This window comes from Porites lutea, chromosome 13 (assembly GCF_958299795.1).
Source record: "Porites lutea chromosome 13, jaPorLute2.1, whole genome shotgun sequence".
Taxonomy (NCBI): Eukaryota; Metazoa; Cnidaria; class Anthozoa; order Scleractinia; family Poritidae; genus Porites; species Porites lutea.
The window spans coordinates 13,868,632-13,893,012 of NC_133213.1; the positions used below are offsets into that span (position 1 = coordinate 13,868,632).

At 38.3% G+C, this 24,381-nt stretch overlaps 1 protein-coding gene across 2 annotated transcripts in view; it reads left to right on the forward strand.

The window, feature by feature from the left end:
- The window catches only part of LOC140922230 (endosome/lysosome-associated apoptosis and autophagy regulator family member 2-like), a 40,886-nt gene extending 16,839 nt beyond the window's left edge, over positions 1-24,047 (forward strand). Inside the window, exons 13-32 of one of the 2 annotated variants that reach the window (XM_073372212.1) lie at positions 344-561; positions 1,629-1,696; positions 2,198-2,302; positions 2,694-2,783; positions 3,466-3,533; positions 4,103-4,172; positions 4,958-5,044; positions 6,004-6,142; positions 7,180-7,259; positions 7,655-7,737; positions 8,978-9,029; positions 13,901-13,970; positions 14,864-14,916; positions 15,133-15,214; positions 16,247-16,287; positions 18,622-18,715; positions 18,968-19,044; positions 20,727-20,835; positions 22,210-22,290; positions 22,543-24,047. In XM_073372212.1, the coding sequence (XP_073228313.1) occupies positions 344-561; positions 1,629-1,696; positions 2,198-2,302; positions 2,694-2,783; positions 3,466-3,533; positions 4,103-4,172; positions 4,958-5,044; positions 6,004-6,142; positions 7,180-7,259; positions 7,655-7,737; positions 8,978-9,029; positions 13,901-13,970; positions 14,864-14,916; positions 15,133-15,214; positions 16,247-16,287; positions 18,622-18,715; positions 18,968-19,044; positions 20,727-20,835; positions 22,210-22,290; positions 22,543-22,632 (1,757 nt within the window). In that variant the 3' untranslated portion in view covers positions 22,633-24,047. The remainder of the gene's footprint in view (positions 1-343; positions 562-1,628; positions 1,697-2,197; positions 2,303-2,693; positions 2,784-3,465; positions 3,534-4,102; positions 4,173-4,957; positions 5,045-6,003; positions 6,143-7,179; positions 7,260-7,654; positions 7,738-8,977; positions 9,030-13,900; positions 13,971-14,863; positions 14,917-15,132; positions 15,215-16,246; positions 16,288-18,621; positions 18,716-18,967; positions 19,045-20,726; positions 20,836-22,209; positions 22,291-22,542) is intronic. The other variant, XM_073372213.1, reaches the window with a different exon arrangement.
- The last annotated feature ends 334 nt before the right edge of the window (positions 24,048-24,381 follow it).

Consider the following 24,381-nt stretch of genomic DNA (forward strand, 5'->3'; position numbering starts at 1 on the left):
AAGAGCTTTGAGAAATCAAGTTTGGACTGTACTGGTGTTAAGCTGCATTCACTTGTCAAAGCCTCCAACAACCCAAATTTATTTAGCACTTAAATTATGGGTAATGTTTTAATTAAGCATATGGATGACTTATGGCATCAATGTTTTTCTGAGGTTATTAAAAAATGTTCTGAATGGTGATGGGATTATGATCAAAACGTTACATATCTATTTGGATGTAAAACATTATTATACTTTGGTATAATACAATTTTATAATAATTTGGATGATAACAAAATGCTTTCCCCTTTGTAAGACTATCATGCATTCTTTGTGATTCATTATCTCTTTTATTTGTCTTTAGACCGTGGATGTACATCAAAGCAGGGTTGGCAGCCACGTAAAAACTTTCTTGACAGTGGTATCAACCAGGCAGATGATGTGTACATGTCATTGCGTCTTTCTGTGAAGGGATTTGGCGGCTCTGAGGGCTTAAATGACCCCCACCAAGGCCAGCATGGACTTGTTACCTTTGACTTTGAGATGATCTGTAATGGGGATTGTACCTTTAAATTCAAAGAAGTAAATTTTGTTAATATTCTTTTGTTAATTGTGATAGCCACATAATTTATGCCGCATTCATAATGCTGTCTTTGTTATGTTGACCTATCATGCTACTTATCATGTTACTTTTCAACAGTCTTTGAAAGTGCAGTAACATTTAAAATTGACAATTGTGTGTTATGGGCTGCACAAATTTTAATTTTCAATGCTTAAAAACATTTGAGGGAAAAAATTACAAGAGAACAGCACTTTTAACTTGTCATGTACCGATATTTTGTACTTCAAATTGTTGTGGTATTTCCCGGCATGCAAATATTGATGTTCTCTTTTTCTTAAGTCTGAGACCATGTCATATCTTGCTTTATAAAAAACTAAGATAGTATGTGTGCTCTGATTGGCTGAGAGAAGTGTTTGCATGAGAGTATGTAAACATGGTTGTGACGTCAAGATGTTTTGCTTTTCGCGTGCTAATCAGGCAACCACGAATTTGAAAAAGTTTTTGAGTTGAAAACTCGACAAGTTACTTTATTTACCCATTCCTTTGTCAGCTGAATCTTGGAAAAACTTTACAAACAAACTGTGTAATTTTTTTCTGTTGCTTAAGCTGACATTTTAAGCGAGAAAATTCTGTATTTTGGAAAGCATCTTTTTGCAAAACAAAAACCGATTATGCGTGCAAGACTTTTTGTGCAATACTTCAATGCGACTGGTAAGAATTTTTGTTTTAATCAGTGCCATAATAAAGAGTTTTGCATTTTTTCTCAGGAAATTTAATTTATAAAAGCAATAGAAGACTTTTTCCCTGTGTTTGCATAGCCTGATATAAACACTCGAGGAGGTCTCGGCTTTGCATAACTGTCACGAATTCTCCCAACCCCTGTTGTGTTTATATCAGGCTATGCAAATGCGGAAAACGTTTTCTATATCAAAATGCATGTTGAGTGCCCTAGATCTGTTCTAGTTGAGGCATACTGAAAGGCAGTAGATTTTCAGCTACTACCCTATACACAGGTAAAGTAGGAAACTTGATATGATCTTATAAACTCTACACATGCTCATTAATTTTGCTTTGCATTTATTTGAAGAAGCCGCTTTATAAAGGAACATCAGAGATTCAGACGTGGACAGGAACTAATGGTAGACAAAAATACAGGTGATACATTGATAGATGTCTGCATGAACCAATTTTCAACCTACTCTGGATTTAGAGATAGCTGATTTTTAACATACATACATTTATCACTTAACTTTCTTCAAAGTTGTCAAGTCTTTACTCTTAGTAGCAATCACTCACATTTCCCTCTAACCTACAAACTTAGTATTATAATTAAGGAGAGATTCCAGGTATTGGTAAAAGTTTAAGTGTAAATTAACTGTGTTTTTTACATGCCAGTAAAAGTGAAAGGAATAAAAGATGTTTGAGGTACCAATAGGAAGGAATTTGTAGGAGAATGTTGCAGCAGTAAAACTTATAGAATGATGAAAGTGAGAGAGGACCACATCTTGTGCTTGTTAGAAGTCAAAGTACGCACAATCCAGAGTCTGATTTGGTGCTTCTGATACAGCAGGAGTATCAGGCAGTGGATTATCACGTTTTACTGTGGAATAAATTTTAAACAACCGATAAACTTACTACATTACTTTTCTCTCACAGTTACATCATTTCATCACAAAGGAGCACAGAATTTTTATGGACATTCCAGAAGCACAGTTCCTACTCTTTTGATGACAGTGAATCAAGTACATACACCAATGACCGGTATGAACTCCACAGTTATTTTTTACTGTTTTCAAACCATTATTACTGTGGGGATTTCTATGTGTTGGTGCATGAATGCAGCTAGTACAATAGCTTATTACATGTTGGTGGTGCTAGCAGAAGCAGTGGCAGCAGAGGCAGTGGTGGTCAGTAGAGGTAGTGGTGGTGGTGGTGGTGGTAGTAGTAATGGCAGTAGTTGTGTTGGTAGTGGTGGTGGTATTTGTAGTGGCACTAGCTGCAGCAGCAGCAGGAGCAAATATGAATGAGACATTTCCTCTAAATTTTTAATACAGCACATGGAGGAAAATAATAGTGAGAGTGATATCATGACAAAATGTTTATCATCTCGGTTAATAACCCTCTTCATTTTGGTTTGTTTGTTTTGTTTCAGAGTTAAGATCTTCTCCATTACTGTTAATAATACCGTTGAAGGGGGTGCGGACCACTGCCGTGAGTGCCCAGTTTCATCAAAAGAAAAAGGGTATGTACAGAAAGCTCTGAAAAGTTAGACATGATGAGTAAGTTCATCAGCAAGTCTGAATGTTGAACAAAGATGTTATCAGTTTCAACATTTTTGACATTCACGTCGTTTGCATGTATCTAACAGTACAACTAAGTAAGTGAAAAAGTTGGAAAAGGGTACAAGTGTTATAGAACCGCTGCCCTGTTAGCTCAGTTGGATAAGCGCTGGTCTGCCGAGTGGGAGGCTGCTGGTTCAAGTCCCGGCTGGACCAACACTCAGGGTATTTAAATAACTGAGAAGAAAGTGCTGCCTTTGTAAAGACATCTGTAAACGGTTAGACTTTCTAGTCTTCTCAGATAAGGAAGATAAACTGTAGGCCCCGTCGCACAACCCTTTCATATATAAATTCTGTGGGTCGTTAAAGAACCCACACACTGTTCGTAAAAAGTAGGGGATGTAGTCCCCGGTGTGGTGGTCTATCTCTCATGGGAGGAGGGACTGTTACAGGCCAGCAGTAATGGCGTCATGCTGTTGTGGTGACCCTGCCACTAATTGGCGAATCTAGTAAAATAAAATATTTATTTGCTTTCTTATTTTTTTTCCACTGGTCTCATACATTGCATGAATTTAAGATTTGAGAATAACTTCCTATAGCAAGTCAAGTTACTGTTTCAGGGTCATCTTTCTTTTCACTTTGCAGTTGCATCAGTTGTCCTGAGGGAAATTATGTTGACACGGAGAAGCATGCTTGTGTACCTTGCCCCAGAGGTAACCCCTTTTCAAAACAAATCAGGTTACGAACTTAGGCCTCTTATGACATTTTCCAGCTACCAGCTGGCAAAAATAGTTTAAACTATCCAGCTGATAATTCTTCAAAGTTTTCAAATCAAGCCAGTGTTTTTAGTGCAAATGTAGTAATATAGTGCTTCTAAGCACTCAGCAGTCCATTATTGTGAGATAATGAAAAACTGGTTTAAATAAAAGAGAGAATATTGAAAGATGTTTGGCATGGAAAATGTCATGAATATTAAAACAGAAGAAATTTACTAAAAATGTTTTGGTCTCAAAACCTTCATCAGTCACAAACTTCTCACATCTCTCACTAGTTTCACTCCTCGGGCTTCCTCATTGTACAAAACAATTTTCCAATCAAAACTGGGTTTTGAAATTTTTGCATACTGAGGAAGCCCAAAGGGCAAAACGTTAGTACATAATAAACTAGTGAGACATGGAAGTTTAGAATAGTCCTTTTCTTCATTCAACAAATCTACACATTTTTGCAAGCTTCCAACGTGTTCAATTTTTCAGCATCTAACACTTTTTAACTTTGTGTTCAGGTACTTACTTGAATACTAGCAATCCTTATGGTCGGGACTCCTGCATTAAATGTGGTCCAGGATTAAAAAGGTAGACAAGCTTTATTAAAGTTTTCACGAGTATGGAGGACATTTTGTAGTTTGAGTATCAGCGAAGTTCATGCTTACTTTTCTCTCCTTCCAAAGTGGTGTTTGTGTTTCCTAATTTGGCTGTCATGTGTGCCCATAAAAGTCAAAATTGCATAGGAGTATCTGTCCTATCCTTTCAGTACTTAGTAGAGCTGTTGACAATTACACACGTCAGAAAGACAGCTAGTGCAAGACAGGGAACCAGAGACATCAGGGACTTGCTTTAACTAACAAAAGGAGATATTGAAATGCTTCCTAGACCCCCTATTGCCTAATCTGAAATACTTGTGGTATGTGCCTTAATTATCTACACACAGTTCTTCAGTTCATAGTGTCAAGCCACTGAAAGGATAACGCACATATGCAATGAAAATACATCTAGCAGTGATGCTGCTAGAGATGTAACCTGTAACAAGTGTAACACCTGTTATAGCTGAGGGTAATGAACATGAATAGCTGTTGTAGCAAATATTATAAGCACTTTTTGTGTGTTGTAACAGCTGAAAAATTACACACAACAGCTGCTTCAAGATCTTACTGTCAACCTTGGTGTTAGTTGCACCATCTCATTCAGGCTTTGGAGAACAACTGAGCATATTTTACGAGTCTGTGGCAAAACAGGCGCAAAAGAATTAACTATAGTAATATATTTGAGGGGAAATTTATATCAAATAACCTTATTGTTACTATTTGAATTTCTCGATTTTCATTTTTCATGCTGTGTTTTTTTTCTTAATTATGTTTCAGTGAAGAGGGATCAACAATGTGCCATTCTGATTGTATTTTCTTTTCCATTAAGCATGGACGATTTTTCAACTTCTCTGGTCTTAATGGGTAAGGAATTCCTTAGGAACAAGTGCTGTTGTTTAACTAATTTTAATTAGTTAGTTAATTAGTTAGTTTTTTAGTTTAAAAAACCTGGTTATTCCGGGTGGATGAAAGACTGTCTTGAGAAAGTAAAGTCTGCGCTAAGTTTGCACTGAACAGCATGTCAGGTTAGAGTTCCTTTGGTGAAGGTGTTAATTTTTAGTAGCCCTACATCACATCGTAGGATTAATTCTAGAATTGACTTTGCAAGATTTCCGTGGTTTGAAAAATTATGTGGCACGAAATTTGTGTAAGGGCCTGTTTACATGGAGGTGGGGGACCCCAGGTAGGTGAGGTAAAATATGGCGGGTCTCCCCACCTATCATGTAAACGTGATCAAATCAAAATGAGAGATTATATGGGTTACCCCACCTAAGCGGGTTACCTCACCTACCTGGGGTCCCAAACTCCATGAACACAGGCCTTAAGTGTAGCCAATGGCACACTTAAATGAAATGAAATAATATAGAGAATTCAATTTTCAATTGCGTTATATTTGGCCAGGTACGTGGACTTGGTGAGAAATCAGAGATGACGTCTGATAACGTTGTGAAAGAATGATTGTTAAAATTTCGGCAACTCAAATGAGAATTTTGAACGGCATATGTACTGGCATCAGTTGCTTTTGTCAAATTATAATAGCATAATTACATACAGTTACCCAACAAATTAAAATTTTTGCATGTGCATGAAATGTATATGGCGCGGAGGACGCGCGGGAAGGCTCTCTTGAAAAATGGGTCATAGGGCCCTCGATGAGCCCATTTCATAATGACTCGAAGAGGCTTTTTGAAAACATATTTAAATAGACGTTATCTTCTAAGATGACCTTCACTGAAAAATGCAAAGAGTTGAGTAAGCATATTTTAGAAATGTAATTATTATTGTTTGCACTTTTCACTGATTGATGTGCTATCACTTATCAGAGCTCACAGCATTGCCAGCAGCCCGTCTTTCACCAGTCGTGGTTTTCGATATTACCACCTCTTCAACATGAGTCTGTGTGGTCATCCTTATCAAATGGCACGCTGTCACAGCAACATCAGCCTTTCCTCTGGAAAAGAGGTGAGTAAAGGTTTTTTTATGCCTGTCTTCATTCGGGCATCTCAGTAATACGTACACCTCGTTGTTGTGAACAGTTCTTGGTTCCAAAGTTATTAAGCTTCATACAATCCTTACCTCTTTTAGCTATACCTGCAACAGGTATTGGTAACGAAAATGCTCCTTTACCATGGTAGGGTAGGTAAAGGCGCACACAAGACAAAGGAACAAACGGCCAGAGTTTATCCCGGTTTCATTAGCATGAAGCATCTAGGAGTATTGCTACTTCCCCCTGGAAGGAATGCTAGTCCATCGCAGGGTTACCCCCAGCGGTATGTCGCCGGTACCCATTTATACACCAGGGTGAGGAGAGACAAAGTGGGTTAAAGTTCCTTGTCTAAGGAAACAACGTGATGGGCGAGGCTTGAACCCCGGACCTCCAGATCCGGAGTTTAAGGTGTTAACCACTCGGCCACACAGGCCTCCACATCCTTTACCATGACCAATCTCAAAAGTGCTAACTGTATGTAATAGTGCTTTTTCCTTTGTTAATGTTTTACCCTAGCTTAAATCCCAGTCTGAACAACTTCCCACGTTGGGTCTTTAGACACTAGTCTTTGTGCTCCAAGAGCAATCAGTTATACTTTATCTCTCTGTCCTTAATTTCATTAAGACGTTCAACACAATGTTGAATTCACAGTCTTGCCATTGTAGAATTCCTAATAACATATCCTCAAAACTTGTTCATGTGTAGCTAGAGAATTCGTTCATTCATTGAAACACTTGTCTTTAGTTCTTTTATCGACTTCACCTCTAATTTTCCCAATTTACTGTCCATGCATCTCCCACCCATTTTCTCTCTGATTCTGTTCGTGGCAGGCAGTGTTCTCGCGAATTTTAAAAAGTACGATGTTGTGCCCCAAAACTCTTTTTCTAGAATTTTTTGTTTATGATTAAGTTTCGTTTACAGCAGTCAAGACAGTCAATATTTGTTCAAAACTGTGTAGCAGACTTTCCTTGTCTAATCTATGTAAACTGCTGTGGTTATATGTTTCTTTTAGGAGTACTTCAATCTAACCTCTCCTGCTTGCCGCATGACTGTTGTCCCTGATCCTCATGTCATCACTACTCAGACAATGAGGTTAGTCTAATGTGTTGAATATGTCTCAGTCATCTTTACAGTCAAGTAAAAAGTGACTGACCTAATTTGACCAACAAGTGGGGAGAAACCAATACAGAGAACCATGAGATTAAGTCAACAACTAACCGGGTTCAGTAATCAGATAGTCGTGGTTGCATTCCAAAGAAAAAAAATCGGGTTGACATTATTTACTCGATCAGATGTACCGGCACGCAGTTTGCACTTGGTGTTGGAATTGACCACAGTATAAAATTTCGTTCGAAGCTTGCACGTGAAGATGTTGAACGAAGGGATAATTAAACACTTCATAACTCATTAGCTATAAACTACACCAACAGGAGTAAAATGCTTTTCTGTTAATATTATATTTATATGAAAATGACATGTACTTTCAGCCTTGCTGAGCATTTTCTTGGTATATATGAAGATGTTCGTGATAACATAACCGATGAGACATCTGTATTTGGTGAGGATGGAGGTAAGTGGTGTGAAAATCCCTAAAAATATGGTTGATAATCGAGGGATAAGATTTTTTGTACAATAAGCATTCAAAAATATAGACTACTTTTAAACCTTTACACAATAGTCATCAAGTCATTAGCTTAGTTTTTAAGGTAACTTGGTCATCAAAAACGGATTCAAATGCCCATCATTACAGCAAAAACGATAACAGCGACGTGAGAGCCTTCAGGGTAAACCCAAACCACGAAATGCGCATGTCTGGCGGGAAAAACATCTGCCGCTGCCGTTGCGTCGCAACGAGAGAATTCGTATTTTGTCATTATTGTTACGAAGCGTGAGTGCTAAACTGTAGTTTTCCTTTGTTGTTTTTGCAAAATTCTTGTACTTTTGGTTTCGAACAACTTGGATCGGAAAACTTTTTTGGCCTGAAAATGTAGAGATTTACACATGTTTAGTTGCGTGAATGAAGACTGAAGCGTTGCCGGTTAAGCTATTTTGTCTGAAAAGTGAAGCTGCCCCGAGAGCTCTTTCTTGTTCACAAAAAATCATCTTCCGATCTATTGTCTCTTTTGAAGTTTCAAATCAGAATTCAGACTTAAGTTTGTTTATGTAATATCATTAGAAAAATTCTTCGCTGTCCACTGCTCGCTCGCAATGGCGTATAGTTGCAGGTAAAACTTGTTTATTGCCAAATTCGTTGTATCGCACTGGGCGTTTTGCAAACTTCGAGGAGATTTTGGGCTTTTCTGTTCTGTCAATCTTTTGAGTGGGAGCTGTGTGAATGCAAAACACAATGCAATGCGCTCGCGTAACTTGGCCCGCAAAAATAAAACTGAGAATGACTCTAGACTGCTCAAGAATAACGAAGGAAATCGCGATGGTGAGTGGAATTTTTATCGAGGGAAGAAGCCAGACATTGCTTTATTTTCCCAGTGGGGTCGACATTCTCAAGAAAGATCGTAAGAAAACTGAATCTTTGAACATAACTAGCCGATTATTACCCGAAACAGGACGATCACCGGCAACAAACCTTGAAACACGGAAACAAACAAAACCGATCAAAATCCACAAATCACAAACCGTGACCTTTTGAACTCGTTCAAGTAAACGTATGTTGCCTAATAGATCCGCTAAGATGATTGATTGAACAGAAAAACCCAAAATCCTTTCGAAGTTTGCAAAACGCGCAGCCCGGTACAACGAATTTGGCTGGAATCTTTAACTCATCAACTTGAATAAATTCTTTTTGCCTCTAGGTCCAGTAACTAATACATCTACAGTTTTCCTGTTCAAGTTACATAGCAGCAGGTAAGAAAAACACACACACTTTTAATCCACAACTTGTGTTTATCATACGCACCAAACTTTCTAGTGGTGTACTGGCGGAGTGAATCCCCACAGGATGTCGCTGCCTGTGACACCCAACGTTTTCAAGTGTTTACCCTTACTCCCAAAAGTAACTTGAGTAACTTTTAAACCCAGAAAAATATCGGTCAATTGCTAGTCTTCAAGTGAAACACAAAGTGTTTTTAATGTTGCTAGAAAACAGTATTCTCCATAGATGAGGGTTTTTTGGTTTTTTCAAAATTAAAAACCTTTTCAATACGTTAGTCGATAAAATAAGTTTTTGGCTTTTCACCAGCCGCAATGCGCGTGGTATCTTAGTTATTTTGTTACAAATATACTTAGTGCTGACTTTCATTTCTAACTAAGGCCTTGTCCAGCGAGTATCCGGAAATGTTTTTTCTCCGTTTTCAAAAAAAATATGCGTCTTGAATCGTATGGAAATACGATAGCGTCCCTTACAGAGGATGCGTAATTTTAGTAGTATATAATGTATGACATCATCGTATTCCAAAACTTCCGGTGCCCGAAAACGCCGTGTACACGGAAGGTAAAAAAGGACAAAAAATCTCCTTTTTTTTAAATTGTCTGGAGACGTGTGGAAAGGGTGAGAACCTCGACACCACGACCAAAAGTTAGACTCCAATATATTAATTGATGTCAAACATTACTCTAATTAATTGATCAAGCCTTAATAGAAGCCGGGGGCTTATGAACTGTAGGGTTCCTAAGAATATAGAATACACAATGTAAATTTCGGTTGGTGAATGAAAAGGAGAGTATTATATTAAGAAAAGAAAAAGTATTTAGCTCATCAAAACGTCTAAGAAAGAAGGAATTTTTTAAAAATCTTTTGGCAAATTAACTAGTTTCTCAATTTTGAATTTCCTGACTTGGCGAGTTGAAAAACGTAGGACCTTGAAATTGAAGCGAGTATTTCGAATACTAGTTCGACAAGCATTAGTAAATACGTTTGGAATTTCTTGTATTAGGCGAATGTATCTTGCTTGCGAAATTAAACATGTCACGAAAATAATTAGGGAGTAAACCTAACGTATATTTATCTATTTTGTATAAATAAATGTCACAGCAATTTAAAATGTGGGTGTTCGAACGGACGGACGTGCGTACCATGTACGCTACGTCATAACCAAATTTTCTTTCGTCCATAGGTTTCCAATAGGCCTTTTGCAATAGTTAGTCACGTCATCAACTTCTGTAAACACCAAAATAGCTCGCTTTTGGAAAGGTTTGTTAGCAGTAATTCAATTCTGGTAACCTGTAAATTTTCAGCCGTATATCTCAAAAGTAGTGGTTGCAATGGCTGCTGAAAATTAGAAGGATTTATATGAGCTAAACAACTCTTGCCACCCAGTCACGCTTGAGTGGCTTTCCATACGGGCGTCGATAAAACCCGGAACATGGAACATTCCGGAACATGCCGGAACATCCCGGAACATCCCCGAACATGAAAAAATAAAAGTAATTTTCATGAAAAAAAAATTAATTAAATAAAATGATAATAATAACATAGTTTTTGTAAAAATTAATAATAACAAAATAACATAAAATAACAAAATATAAATAAATAAATAAATGATTAAGAAAAAGAAACTCATCTCCGAGTATGAGAAAACAATATTTTGTCGCAAATAATTTGTTGGGCGAGTGAAGGTCCATGCAAATGACAGAAATGAGTGAAGGCTTCCTTCTAAATTCAAAATATATTAAAATGGGTCGCGAGGAGGGGGGTTTTCAAGCTTTACTCACACCGCTACCTCTTGTAATTGTTTGCCATGAGTTAATCATTTGGCGGTTAACCATTTACGGTTCTGCGATGGTCTGAAATGTCGGTGCAGTATGCCATGTCAAGCCGAGTCGGTAATTAAGTTACTAAAGTCCAAAGCGACGAGCCCCCAAGTAGGCTTTTGTTCATTATGCTTTTGCTTCCCTTCTAAAATGCTCCACCTTAATGCTCCATTTTTCCCACTAAAATGCTCGGTCTCTCCAAAAAAGTCACTAAAATGCTCGGATAATGCTCATTATACAAACGGTTTTTTAAAATTAATTTCAAAGTTTACACTTACAAAAACGTTCAAGTGTTGCAAGTAACAACGACAACGTGTACAAGTTCATAAATACAGCAAAAAAACCGGCTGTATTAGGTTTTTTTGTGAATTTTGAATTTTAGTCTTCATTTTGTTTAAAAAAGCAGGAGCTCATGGGGCTTGGGCTCCTGAAAAAAGTTAATTTCTATTTTATTTTCTCGGAAAAATTAATTTTCCGGGCAAAAGGCCACTAAAATGCTCGAATAATGCTCAATGCTTTTGCCTCACTAAAATGCTCGAAAAAATGCTAGCATAACGTACAAAAGCCTACCCCCAAGCTCTTCTTACAGTCGCAAAGCCGTCATGGCAAACATTTACAAGAGGTAGCTGTGTGAATAAAGCTTGAAAATTCCCCTCCTCGCTACCCATTTTAATATATTTTGAATTTAGAAGGAAGCCTTCACTCATTACTGTCATTTGCAAGGACCCTCACTCGCCCAACAAATTATTTGCGACAAAATATTGTTTTCTCATACTCGGAGATGAGTTTCTTTTTCTTAATCATTTCTTTATTTTTGGTGTTTTTTTTTTTTCTCTCTTTTTTTGTTATTTTATGTTATTTTGTTATTATTAATTTTTACAAAAACTATGTTATTATTATCATTTTATTTAATTAATTTTTTTTCATGAAAATTATTTTTTATTTTTGCATGTTCCGGGATGTTCCGGAATGTTCCGGAATGTTCCGGGATGTTCCATGTTCCGGGTTTTATCGACGCCCTTTCCATACAAATCCTTTTAGATTTAGACATTTTTATAAACTGTCGTTGAATCTTTCCCCTACGTATTTAAGGGCTCAAATTGCCTTTTATTAATGAAAAGGAGATTTGAGCCCCATAATGCTTAAGGATGTATTTTACGACAGTTTGGAAATTTTCAGATTTACAAGGATTTGTATGGAAAACCACTCAAGCGTAACTGGGTGGCAAGAATTGTTTTTCCCATACAAATCGTTCTAATTTTCTGCGGCCGTTACAATCGCTACTTTTGAATGTTCGGCTGAAAATTTACAGTTCCGGCTGACAAAATTTTTCAAAAGCGAACTGTTTTCGTGGTGACAGAAAGTTGATCACGTGACAAACTAATGCAAAAGGCCTATTTCTATAGCAATGGGGATCCGCGGAAGATCCGCCATAAAGTTCAAGGATGATGGCCAAGTGAACCATTCGGTTTCCTAGTTGGCCACCATAATATACGTTTCATTTAAAATACAGGCGAAAAAATATAGTTTGGTCATCAATAAAGAGCGTAAAGTCCACGAGCTTTGACGCATTGCGGAGCTCATTGAAATAGAGTGGAAAAAGTTAAGGAGCCTTTTATAGAACCCTTAAAGCTCCGAGCGCGAAGCATTGAACTCAACGTATAGTTGTCTATTGCTTAACTTTAGTGAAATGCCTCGAACGCCATAATGTTCCTATCTTTGATATTGAAATAATATGATCGAGGGCGTCAAAGGCTTAAGCACAAGTCTATAAAGATACCAACCTCTTATTCCTTATTTTAAATAGCGGAAGCGTTTTTGTCGTGCGAACAGGTTCGAGCGTGAGCTTTGGATTGATATTTGCGAAAACCATGCGGGTTATCAGAGAGAATGTTATGATCATTGAGAAACTTTAGTGTATTGTACATTACCCTCTCTGGAATTTCAGAGAATGCTGGTAAAACAGAAACGGGTCTGTAATTTTGTAAATATATCTTCTCGCTAGATTTATATGAACATATTACCAGTAGTGGTGAATATGATTTAAATTCCAGTCGTTTCTTAAAAATACAATTCATTTAACTTCGAGTCGGGTGGTCAGTAATTAATGCCGTCAATTATCCAGGAATTTCCAGTTTCGAACTAATTTCCTCATACTACTCAGTTTAGTTTTTAGTTTTCACCTAACATCCGTAACTAATTGAAAGGGGATAGACCGAAGACGTTTGTTGCTCTTGCAACTATTGTCGTCATCGTTGAAGTTAGTATAATTTATTCTAGCTTGCGTAAGCAGCGAGACTCATAATCTGCAACGCGTTTTTCGTCGTATTTAGGACACAAATGGGGGGTCATTGTGCCAGGCGTTCCTTGCGGAGACCGTGGAAACTGGGACTAAGAATTGTGGCGTGATTGAAGCCACACATGTTTTTCGAAGAAAGCTTAGGAAAGATTAAATTTAGAGCTTTTCCGAAACTTGTCGGTCCACGAATTCTATCGCTTTTAAGCGTCCATTACTTCAGAACAAGTGAACACTACTGAGTGGTCAGGAAAAAAAAATAAGAATCTTAATTAGCAAAACTGCGATGGTCGGGTGTTGTAAACTTTCATTGTATGCAAAAGGGTCTTGTGATGGGCATGCGGTTTATTTTCGGCGATGATTGAAATGACGTGCCATGTAAATCACTTTTTGATCTCTGGCAATGAACTAATTTCTCTGGAATCGAGGCCCTTGAATCTTCGTATATTTATACACGCGTATATCCTCCGACCTCAGACGTATTTCCGGTCGTTGCCAACACACGGACTAAATCCATTCAGAAACAAATAAAAAGTATTGACGTCGATAAAGTAGGAAGTAAAAAACCTTAAGCGAGTAAATCCTGTTTCCTGTAGAATTAATGGCCTCCTCATTTCTCGATCTGATCTCCAAGCAAGCAAGACTGACCGCCGCCGTATGAGCGTTCTTGTTTGATTTGAAACTGTGCTTAAAACCATAATTATTAAAGTGATTGTTAATGTGTTTTTAGACCCACATCAGCCTGCCACCAAGGTCGCTCAGTCTGGGTAACCGTACTCTGCGATGTGACTGCTGGAAAGGTACTTGCTTTGTCCTTTGTTTCTTTATCATATTTCCGTTTGATCGCCGTGATCAAGGCAATCAATTAATTGAAACGAAACTTAAGCTTGACGTACAGTTGAACTTGACCTGTTTCCCTGCCCTTGAATGCTTTCTATTAGAGTGATTTTAATTGAAACGTGAAACAGATACTAACAAATAGTGGAAAACAGCGAGAGCTAAACAAAAGAAGACAACAGAATTAGTGCATAATAGTGCGTAATATTCATCTTCCTTTTTCACGGTTTAAGGAAAATCTCTCTAAAGTTTAGACAGTTTGTAGTACCAAATTTTCTTTAGGCAGATATGATACTAAGATAGTGAATCAAAAAAAAAACTGCAGGGAGGAATTGGAAATTTGAGGGATAAAGTTCTATGATTTTAACTTTTTTGTTGTTAGAAAGGTCTTTAGGTATCTGTCAGAGTTATTGCCAACTTTGTCACATTTGTTATCAGGAAGTCACACTTTAAATTTATCTGTCTTGACTGAATGGATTTTCACTTTGCATTGTTCATACTAAACAAATTAGACATGTCGAGACAAAACATAGCTATTTGTCAGTATGGAGCATATATATTTAGCCCAACCGAATGCAGAGGCATTTTGCGAACCGAAAACGGTAATTGTTTTATCATTCAACCAGTATGATTGTTTTGTCTTTTTATTTATTGGAAAAGGTGGTGTCGCTATGCTCCCTCAAGACACTCACGAGAAAAGCAATGTACGCAGCAAAAAAACTTTTTATGTCCCCCGCGCATGAGCAGACCTTTGTGTATTGGCAGTTGTTTGCAGGTGACATGACTATCTCCAGACCAATAAAAACCTAGTAACAAAATTAATTTGACTATTAACATTTTTTGTCTTTTATTGTAGGGTGTGCTTCAGCTGCCAGCCAAATGTCCCGATGGAACCTGTGACGGTTGTAGGTAATGAGTTATGAATGACTGTTACAGCTAACCAACATACTGGAAACAGTTCTTAAGTTAACTTCCTTAACGGGCAATAATCAATTCAATTTTTCTGTTCATATTGATAACCGTTATTACAATAGCACATTTATTGTGATTATCCAAACAACTACTATTTGAAACAAAGGCAAGCAACGTAAGAAAACAATTTTATCTATTTGTTTTCCTTCTTAGATTTGAAATGTTGTGGCGAACAAAATTTGCTTGTCCAGTCTGTTCTGTGTTTGATTATACTGGTGTTACATCATCTTGCGAGGTACGTACGTGCAAAAGTTTGAATTCTTTAGAGAGAAATAAATGGGTTAGTCTCTATCCCCATGCTCCATCCTTTGTACTTTGAACCGCAAAATGCACTTGTGTACAAGTCGGGATGATCGTTAGTTCAAGTCTCAAATTGCCAAATGAGTGTTCAACTTTTGGGGCCTCAACGTTACAATACTGTTGCTGAAAGCGATATGGGGCTTATGCCCCACGTCCAAAACTGTCAGTTTCTTGTGAAAGAAAAAAGGGAACGTGGACTGTGTACATGTGATCATCATCGAGGATGGTAGAACTAAGTGCTAATGGTATTTAGAGCACGCACCTAGCAGTTCATTACGGCAAAGAGCAATTTTAATTGGGCCTGATTGAAAGTGCTCTATTGCCGTTATGCCTGCCATGTTTTCAAAACACTGAAATCATTTTTGATTTTTTTTTTTTACCTTTTGGCTTTTTGTGGCGCTTGATGTTTATCCAACCTCCCAAAAGCGGACAAATCCATAAATTCACAATTACACCTGGTCCCCATATGGGAGGCTAGGCGTTTCATTAATAAATATGACTACCAATGACCTGTTGTTCCATCTATGATATTAATGATAACAGGGAGCTTAAGCAAAGACGTTTTTGAGCAACGACTGTAAACCAAAAATGGACGGTTTACATCCTTTAGCAGTGGTTTTGTTCAAATTCTCTGGCGAATCGTTTCTATTGAAGTAAATTAAAGAAACGTAGCCATACAAATTTAATAGCGTTAAGGCGTAATAATAAAAGGGAAAAGTAGACATTTCCGGTTGGCGTGTGTTACTTAAAAACGGCTTTGTTTAATGAGACCTCGCTAGGAACTCTTTTTACGTGGCCACACAGTATACTTAGGATATGGTTCTTTTATCATAGGCACTTACAGTAGATCGTCTTAAATGGCATTGTGTGAACACCTCCCCCCCCCCCCCCCTCTCAAATCTCCTTCATTGCACTTACCAATGATGTACTTACTTACGAAATGAAATTGTTGTTGTTGTTGTTTTAGAGTGGGAAAAAGACAACAAAATATATGTGGAACAACCCGAGGTAAGAAGTGATTCTCAATATTAAAGGAAACTGAGTATTAGTATAGTGTGAGAATTCATGCCGAGGGAGGAAGTTGTTTTCTGCCTAAGCCTGACGGTTAACACAGAAACTAATTAATACACTCCACTAGGAGACACAGAATCGCTAAGGCAAACTTTTAGTGTGGAATTCCCCAGGAAAGCGCTCTGGGACCATTCCTGTTTCTTATTTATATCGACGACTTACCCAACGGGTTTGATAAGTTAAGCTTGTAATTATATCGTGATGATGCCAATTTACTCGCCTCGGCGGGCAACCTAAACCCTCGAATCTCTAGCCTGCGAAAACATCCGTTTCTCCTCGCTCTTCGCCGCTGGGGACGTTTCGCGCGGAGGAACGTCTGCTACTCAGCGGCAGAAATTCCATACTGATGACGCAAATCAATGTTTACATAATAAATCTGGTAATCATGGGGTTCCAAATATAAATTTGTCCGATTTTTCGTGTCTTCTCAGCGTGCAAAGAAAGTAGTGTCCGATAGCCCAGGGCTAGTAGATTTTGCTATTGGGCTGGTGAATTCTGTTTTTAACTTGCCCGACGGGCAAGTGATGGCTTTTGAGGGATTCGAATAACATCAAGAACTGTGAAATCAATTTTGCTAGTCAAAAGTTTTGGGGCTAGTTGAAATGACGTCTGGGCTAGTAAACGCTAGCTTCAGCTTGCCCGAATGGCAAGCTGTAAAAATGATTTTCTTTGCACCCTGCTTCTGGTAAATTGTTGTGTCCATCTGCCAACAAGCTCCAGTTAAACGCAAATGCTTCTTCTAGAGACGACTATATTCCACAAATACTGCCTGGTTTGTTAGAGATTCTTCGCGTTTACATTTGACCTTTGTGGCCTTTTGTCTTTTGTCTGTCATTCGTGAACAATAGCTAAAACAAAGTAACTACTCCGTCGACCAATCAGTGCTTCTGACCAGATTCCGGACAGATTTTACGTCATCAGTATGGAATTTCTGTCGCTGAGTCGCAGACGTTCCTCCGCGCGAAACGTCCACAGCGGCGAAGAGCGAGGAGAAACGGATGTTTTCGCAGGCTATCGAAGCTCTAGTGAACTGCAAACTTAAAAAGAGTGAAACGATGATGTGATGCAAATAAATTGACCAAAAATACGGCAAAAGCTAATTTTATTAGCATCTTGCGTAAATTAACAAGATTTCTGCGCATGTACGCCCTATACTACTTTCAGCCAGTCAGTTACCGGTATCTCCAATAGTATTTTGACTAATCATTATGCAAGTCTAGTCCAGGTCTAGTGTATCCCCTTACACATATATCACTGGTAATTTGTGTATCCCAGGTAGGGATAAGTATCCGGCCTTATCCGCGACACAAGAATGATAATAAAAATGGCGGCTCAAGAAGGAACAAGTGAATGTTTTGTTATCAGTTAGATTTTTAAACACTGTACTCGGCACTTTGTCAAGGAGTCTAATAGAAAATGTCGGAGATTGACTCAGTTTTTACTTACCTCCAGGGATGTTAATTTGACACAAATGGTACGCGGTAACGCAGAGGATACACAACCCTCTCTTGCTGAAGGATATTTCTTCAGTCACGATCATCTAACACAACTCGTAATACAATCTCGTTAGACAGAAATCAAACTACATGCGAAGATGAAATATTTTGGTGCTCGCGGGGTGGGGGATACACATATCACTGAACCAGCCCAGAGATATGTGTATTTCCTCCATTTTTGACTGTTTTCTGGCTTGCTAAAGGAAATATCATCTAGCACAACTAGTAACACGACTAGGTTTAGGACAGGGATCAAACAACATGCGAAGGTGGAATATTGTAGCGCTCGCAGGGGAATGCACCTATCACTGAACTCGAGCAGAGATATGTGTATCCCCTCTATTTTTTTACTTGTCGAGTTATCTCTTGCTGAATGAAGTTACGTCAGTCAGTTATTTAACACGACCAGTAACATACAATCACGTTGGATAAGGAGAGGAAAGAGAACGAATGTTTACATCAACTTTGCAGACCAAGAAGAAGTAAACTCACCAGAAACAGCTTTGCGATTTAAATTTTGTCTCGAATCGTTGCTCTTTTGTCGATTATGTTGCTCATAATCTTGAATCATTTGTGGTCCCCTTGATGATGATTCGCAAAATTCACAACAACAAAAAAACGAAGAAAACAAAACCGACACTTGTTTGGAGGGTTGGAGTGTAGGGGATACACATTTCACTGGCAGCCGATATTGGAGGGGATACAAATATCACTGTGACACAGGTAGTCTTTGAAAAAGACTTGCAGCAAACACATGTTTGTGTTAACCTTTCAGACTTTGTCGTGATGGAGTGACCCTCCCTGGCGATGTAGAAGAGCACTGCAGTATTTTTGAACAGTCAGTTGGCTCAGCGATGAAGGACTTTAAGGTAGGAGCCTGCCTACGCCCTGTCAGTATGTTTAGAGACATTGTGGTACTGTTATCGCCGGTTCGAACCCTAGCAGTGCCTTCAGTTTGATTCCTCAAACAAAGGACATGGTGTTTGTTTTCATCCAAATTAGTTCTCTCATGAGAGCTAAAATAATAAATACAACATGTGGCATAACAAACCCATTTTATCAACAACCTCAAGTGCCATTCAAAAAGTTAACACTTGTGTGTATTTTATGTGTTTTTGTAGATTGGAATTGCTGTGGTGGCAGGTCTTGTTGTTCTTATGATCTGCACTATGTTTGGCTTGTGGTATAAGAACAGAAAGTAAGTATCATCATCATGTTTATGTTTATATGACAATTACGTACTTCAGTTAGTCTATATTTTGTTTCTACTGTCCCTTTTACACGGCTTGAAGCATTTTTCCCTCAGCCCATGAGAAAACTTTTTCAGCTGATAAGAAATGCGGTAGGACACAACAAACATAGAAAATTACCCTGGTTACAGAGTATCGACCTAATATAGAATTACCATTGTTGCGGAGTATCGACCTAATATAGAATTACCATTGTTGCGGAGTATCGACCTAATATAGAATTACCATTGTTACAGAGTATCGACCTAATATAGAATTATCATTGTTGCGGAGTATCGACCTAATATAGAATTACCATTGTTGCAGAGTATCGACCTAATATAGAATTACCATTGTTGCAGAGTATCGACCTAATATAGAATTACCATTGTTGCAGAGTATCGACCTAATATAGAATTACCATTGTTGCGGAGTATCAACCCAATAAGACTCTCAGGCTATGTTCACCCGGTACTGGACCAATTGTCGAGCGCTTGAAAATTCGTGTGTCTTTGTGTCCCGTTCACTCGGAACCTTCCTAACCGTACTAAAGTTTAGACGCCCAGCCTTTCAAAAATTTTGACGCCAAAGTTGAGGTCCTAATTTTTATTTACCCGGTTCGGTCTAAATTTTCCTACGACAAAGTCATGGTTGCACGGACGCTCTATTTTGGATTTGGACAGTCTTAAAACCAGTGAAAATTCAACTTGGTTCTGCATCTGCGTGTGAACAGAGCGAAAATATTGAACGGTTCCGTGTGAATGAACTGTTCGGTCAAATTTTCAGCCAGTCGAAAATTCGCCCGGTGCCGTGCGAGCGTAGCCTGACCTTTTCAGCTTTTTGCCTTCAATACAGTGCTATTGCAGTTAAGGCAATTCCCTTGTAACGGTTACCTGCACTGTCTAGACAGCCATATTATAGGACTTTGAAAACTACATAAAAATGGCTTAGAGTTTATGATGTTTGAGTCAAAGTGGTTTTCCTAGTTACGCGCGAAATGTTCGAAAATTCTTATCATGTAGCAAAACCTTCAATCTTACCAAAATCTAAAGCTTGTTTGTTATTCTGAGCTATATTTTTTAGTAAAGTGGTTTCAAATTTCTCTGTGGCTCTAAATTTGGAGATTCATGCCATTCTTGTCTAAATAATACGGCTTCCACAATCCAGATTTTTTCTCCTTAAGATATATTTTTCGTGTAGACGTAAGGAGTAAAAAAACACCAATAAAAATGGGGTCACCCTTTTCGTATTATCGCAAAAAGGCAACAAAAGGACAATTTCGGCTTCAAATAATCATTCTGCGCGGAGGGACGGGGGCGAGTTGGGGAAAGTTATTGAAACCATTTGGACCGCAAAAGGGACCTTTGTTACCTCTCTTTGGGTGACCGGTGGAAATCACCCCCTCCTTTGATGTCTTTGTGTTGTGCACTATGGGTGACAGTACAAAAGATAAATTCATCAAAGTGTGAACAAGGGGTTGAATTTTATTGTTCTTGTTATCAAATGCCCTTGGATCCCGAGCTTAGTGCTTTACAAGTTGAGTTAAAGATGTTTGCTCTACCTGTTTAGTACACAATTAATAGCCAGGATATCGTTGACATAGAATTGTCGTTTATTGAATTATTGAATTATCGTTATTGTTTATTTCAAGGTTGACGTACAAGTATCACCGTTTGGTTCACAATAGCGGTGATAAACCAGGCGAGCTACCTCAGGTAGAGAGGTGTGTGGTGGAGGACGGTGAAGAAGATGATGAAGAGGTAAACATGGTCGATTTTTTAGCAGTTGTGAATGCGTTCAATAATAGAGATTTAGAGTGACGTTAACGGCAAACGGATAACTTCAGATTTAAGTTGAGAACTTCTTAAAATAGACAACGTGCAGCTGAAAACAATCTAAAACAGTTTTCATAGACAAAAATAACGCGAAGCTAGTGATTGTGGGGTAAAAGTGATGAACATTAAAGAACAAGTTGTGGAAAAACTTGGTCACCTCGTACAAATTCACGTTTCCCGTTTACCATAAACGCGACTCTAAATCTCTCATTTTTTCAAACAGAACTTATTTTGACTGCCTTTTGCGTCAACCCAGGGTATAACGGTGGTCACTTCAATATCAAAAGATCTTTTTTAGCTTTATGTTTTGTTTTCCCATTTCAAACTTCGTCTGTCAATTGTTATCCACGTGCATAAGTATACATAATGTATGAAAATGCGAAGGGCAACTTCCATGGAGAACGTCCCGTGGTCTGAATTGGGAAAACAAAATATAAAAGCTGAAAAGGGCTGTAATAGCAACGCATTACGGATGGAAGTTAACAGGAAACTGACAAACGCCGACAAAATCAATCAGTTATCTTACAAATCAACGCATTACCGACGAGACCTGCGGGCCCCACTTGCTACTATTATCTTTACTGCATATATTTGTTTTTGGATTGGAGATCTTTTTTCCAGTGACTGCCAGGTCACTTTTTGGTCCTTTTAAGTCGCAGGAAAGTTGTTGTCTCGATTTTTGCAAAAGTGTATCAAGGCGAACGAGTTGTCATTCGTTCATCCAGTATTAAAAAGAGCTGGAAATAAAGCGATTGACGTGTCAGCTTTTATTCTTGTTAAGATACGGTTTTTCTCACCGGACGAAATCGCTATCAGTGACCGTAATTAATGTATGAAAACCGTTTACAAACCAAGTTTCACAATAACTGAGACTCTATTGAGTGTAAAATGTACCCTTCCGTCAGACTACTTCAACGATGCATTTAACACAAACGGCGCTGATTTTAGGTCAGCAACTTCCAGCAACTTACAAACGACCTCGTGACGAACGTAACTACTAAAACAAGCAATAGACCAAGTTAACAAAATCCTCCAACCTAACAGTACATTGACGGATATTATAATGATAAAAACGCATTCAAAATAGCATCGCATCCGCAGTAATAAGCTTAACATTTTCTTAACTGAAAGACGACCACTTGGATTTGAATGTTTTTTTTTGTCCCTATTGGTGAATTACGCACAGGTTACGGAAACGTCAGGCACTATCACAGTCTCATGTGTTAAGAAAAAATTTCGTCGTTTTTGCGTCGACATTCGAACAAGTAAACCAAATTCTATCTTTTTTTCCGCGCTTAGGTTCATTTTAAAGCAGGAAAGGACCGCGGCAGGAAAATTCTGAAGAAAATCAAGGACATGGCTAGTGGTGGAAAAAAGAAGGTAATCAGCTTATCACATTTTTCAGGAAGCGCGTTTGGTTCCTTTTCTGATTGTCTTTTTACTCGAAACTATGCTTAATTCAGACGTAGTCAAGTGTTTAAATTGGAAACAAACGAACGGGGGAGGGGTATTTTCAAGTTAAGTATTGGTATTAAACGGTTTTAAGAAACCCGGGGTTAGAAAAGATACGTTTTTTGTCGTCCATTTTCCCCTTGGAGATCCCTTGTGTTTAGTGTGTTTGTTTTCTCCTAGGAGAAAGTGACATTTGATGACGATGATGATGAATATTTTGAGTCGGTGCATCTTGAGCCCGGAAAAGAAGCGCTGTCAGACGATTTCTAAACCACAAACCCACTTTGAGCAGCTACACAATTGATCTTCTTCAGACCTGTTCTACTGCAGTCGCTGACGAAATGCAAGCTGTTGCTCTCACAACACTATTAGATATACATAGTAACCTCTTGGTCAATGCATTATGCTGCTTAACTGACCTTTAATGTTCTCTGTAGTACCTTTAGTTTCGTCATTTAATTTCGCTGTTTTGAGGGTCTGGCTGCAAACTGTAAGAGGAAGGTGAGGAGACGTTTTTTTGCTGATTCAACCAATAGTTTCCTGCGGTTCTTGTTGTAATTGCGTTCCAGCCATTACTATTTAGAGAAATTAACATTTCAGTCTGGGATCGTCAAAGTTTCCAACCGTCAATAGCACTGCTGGTTGACGACATTTTGTCTAGCATTGACACCCAGTTTTAGCTCTAGAGTGACAAATCGGTAATGTGCTAACTATCGAATATATTTTTAGCGAGAAAATAAACGTCCATTTACATATTCCTAGCTGAGGAAACATTTTAAAGACAGTAGAGATAGCTCAATACCCTTAGCAACTTTAAGCACCGTATAGCTCTAATACATTGAGAGAAAACTCGCTCCACTCAGTGTCATGTCATATCATTTCTCAGAACAGCCGTCCACTTAGACTTAGTGGACGGCAGATTTGGTAGGTCGTGACCAATTTATTGACCTTGTTACAGTTAAGTGTATCCTAGGATATGAATGGTGGCGAGTCTGGGCTGATTGATAGAAACCTGAAATAACTATATATTTGAAAGAGTCGTTCCAAACAGCGCCCTTCGTCAAGCTTCACTTTATCCAAAAACTGTAGATTGGAGACGTTAGGGGAAAATAAGGACCTTAAGATCCAACGACGCGACAGCAACGAGAACGTCACTTAAAAAGTAAATTTGGGTTCTTTCAGCCTTTAAACCAATTATTCCTACACACTTGTTCACGTTCTCCATAAAACGCGAAATAAGGCAAAGAAATGTACAAAAAAAGTGTGATGCACTTGTAAAGTTATTGTTTTGCTTATTAAACCGGTTTTTTTTTACGTTCTCGTTGCCGTCGCGTTGTTGGATCTTTAGGTCCCTAATAGTAACAGCAAGGATGACTCCTGGAAAAAAAGAAGAGTTCGCTCTTTATGTTGAATACAGTCGAAGCACAATGAAGCAGCCACCCAAGGGGAGGGCACAATTGGCTTATAAATACAGCCAACGAAATCTTTTTCTCTTAATATTGGGTAACGTTTAAAACGAGTAATAAACGGGGAGGACTAATGGGTATTTTAATTGCACCACTGCATCTTTAAATTATTGGCGTTGTCCTTTAATTTCTGAAATAAAATGTACACCACTATTATTTGTATCATTCATGAAGGTAAAATCCTTCGTTTGTGTGAAAATAAAAGATTAACTAGAGGAATATTGCCTGGCTTTCCTATAATACTTCGCTCTTCTGGTTTAGGTTATAACCAAAACGGAACGTTGTTGTTCAATTGATGCGCTTGAATCTACACCTTTTTACCCTTCATTACAAGGAAATGAATTTTAGTAGTATAGTCCTGGTGAAAATGTGAACACTTTTGACCGGGACTTTTCTACTTAAAACCCGGAAGTCCAAAAGTCTAGAGATTTGCAATCACATTTTTTGTCTATGGTCTCTATGTGTACCCTTATCGCACGGTCTATCACGCGCTTGTGATCCTAATTGCTCCTATCTGAACACTTCTTCCTTCACGGTTGAAAACCCCGAATTT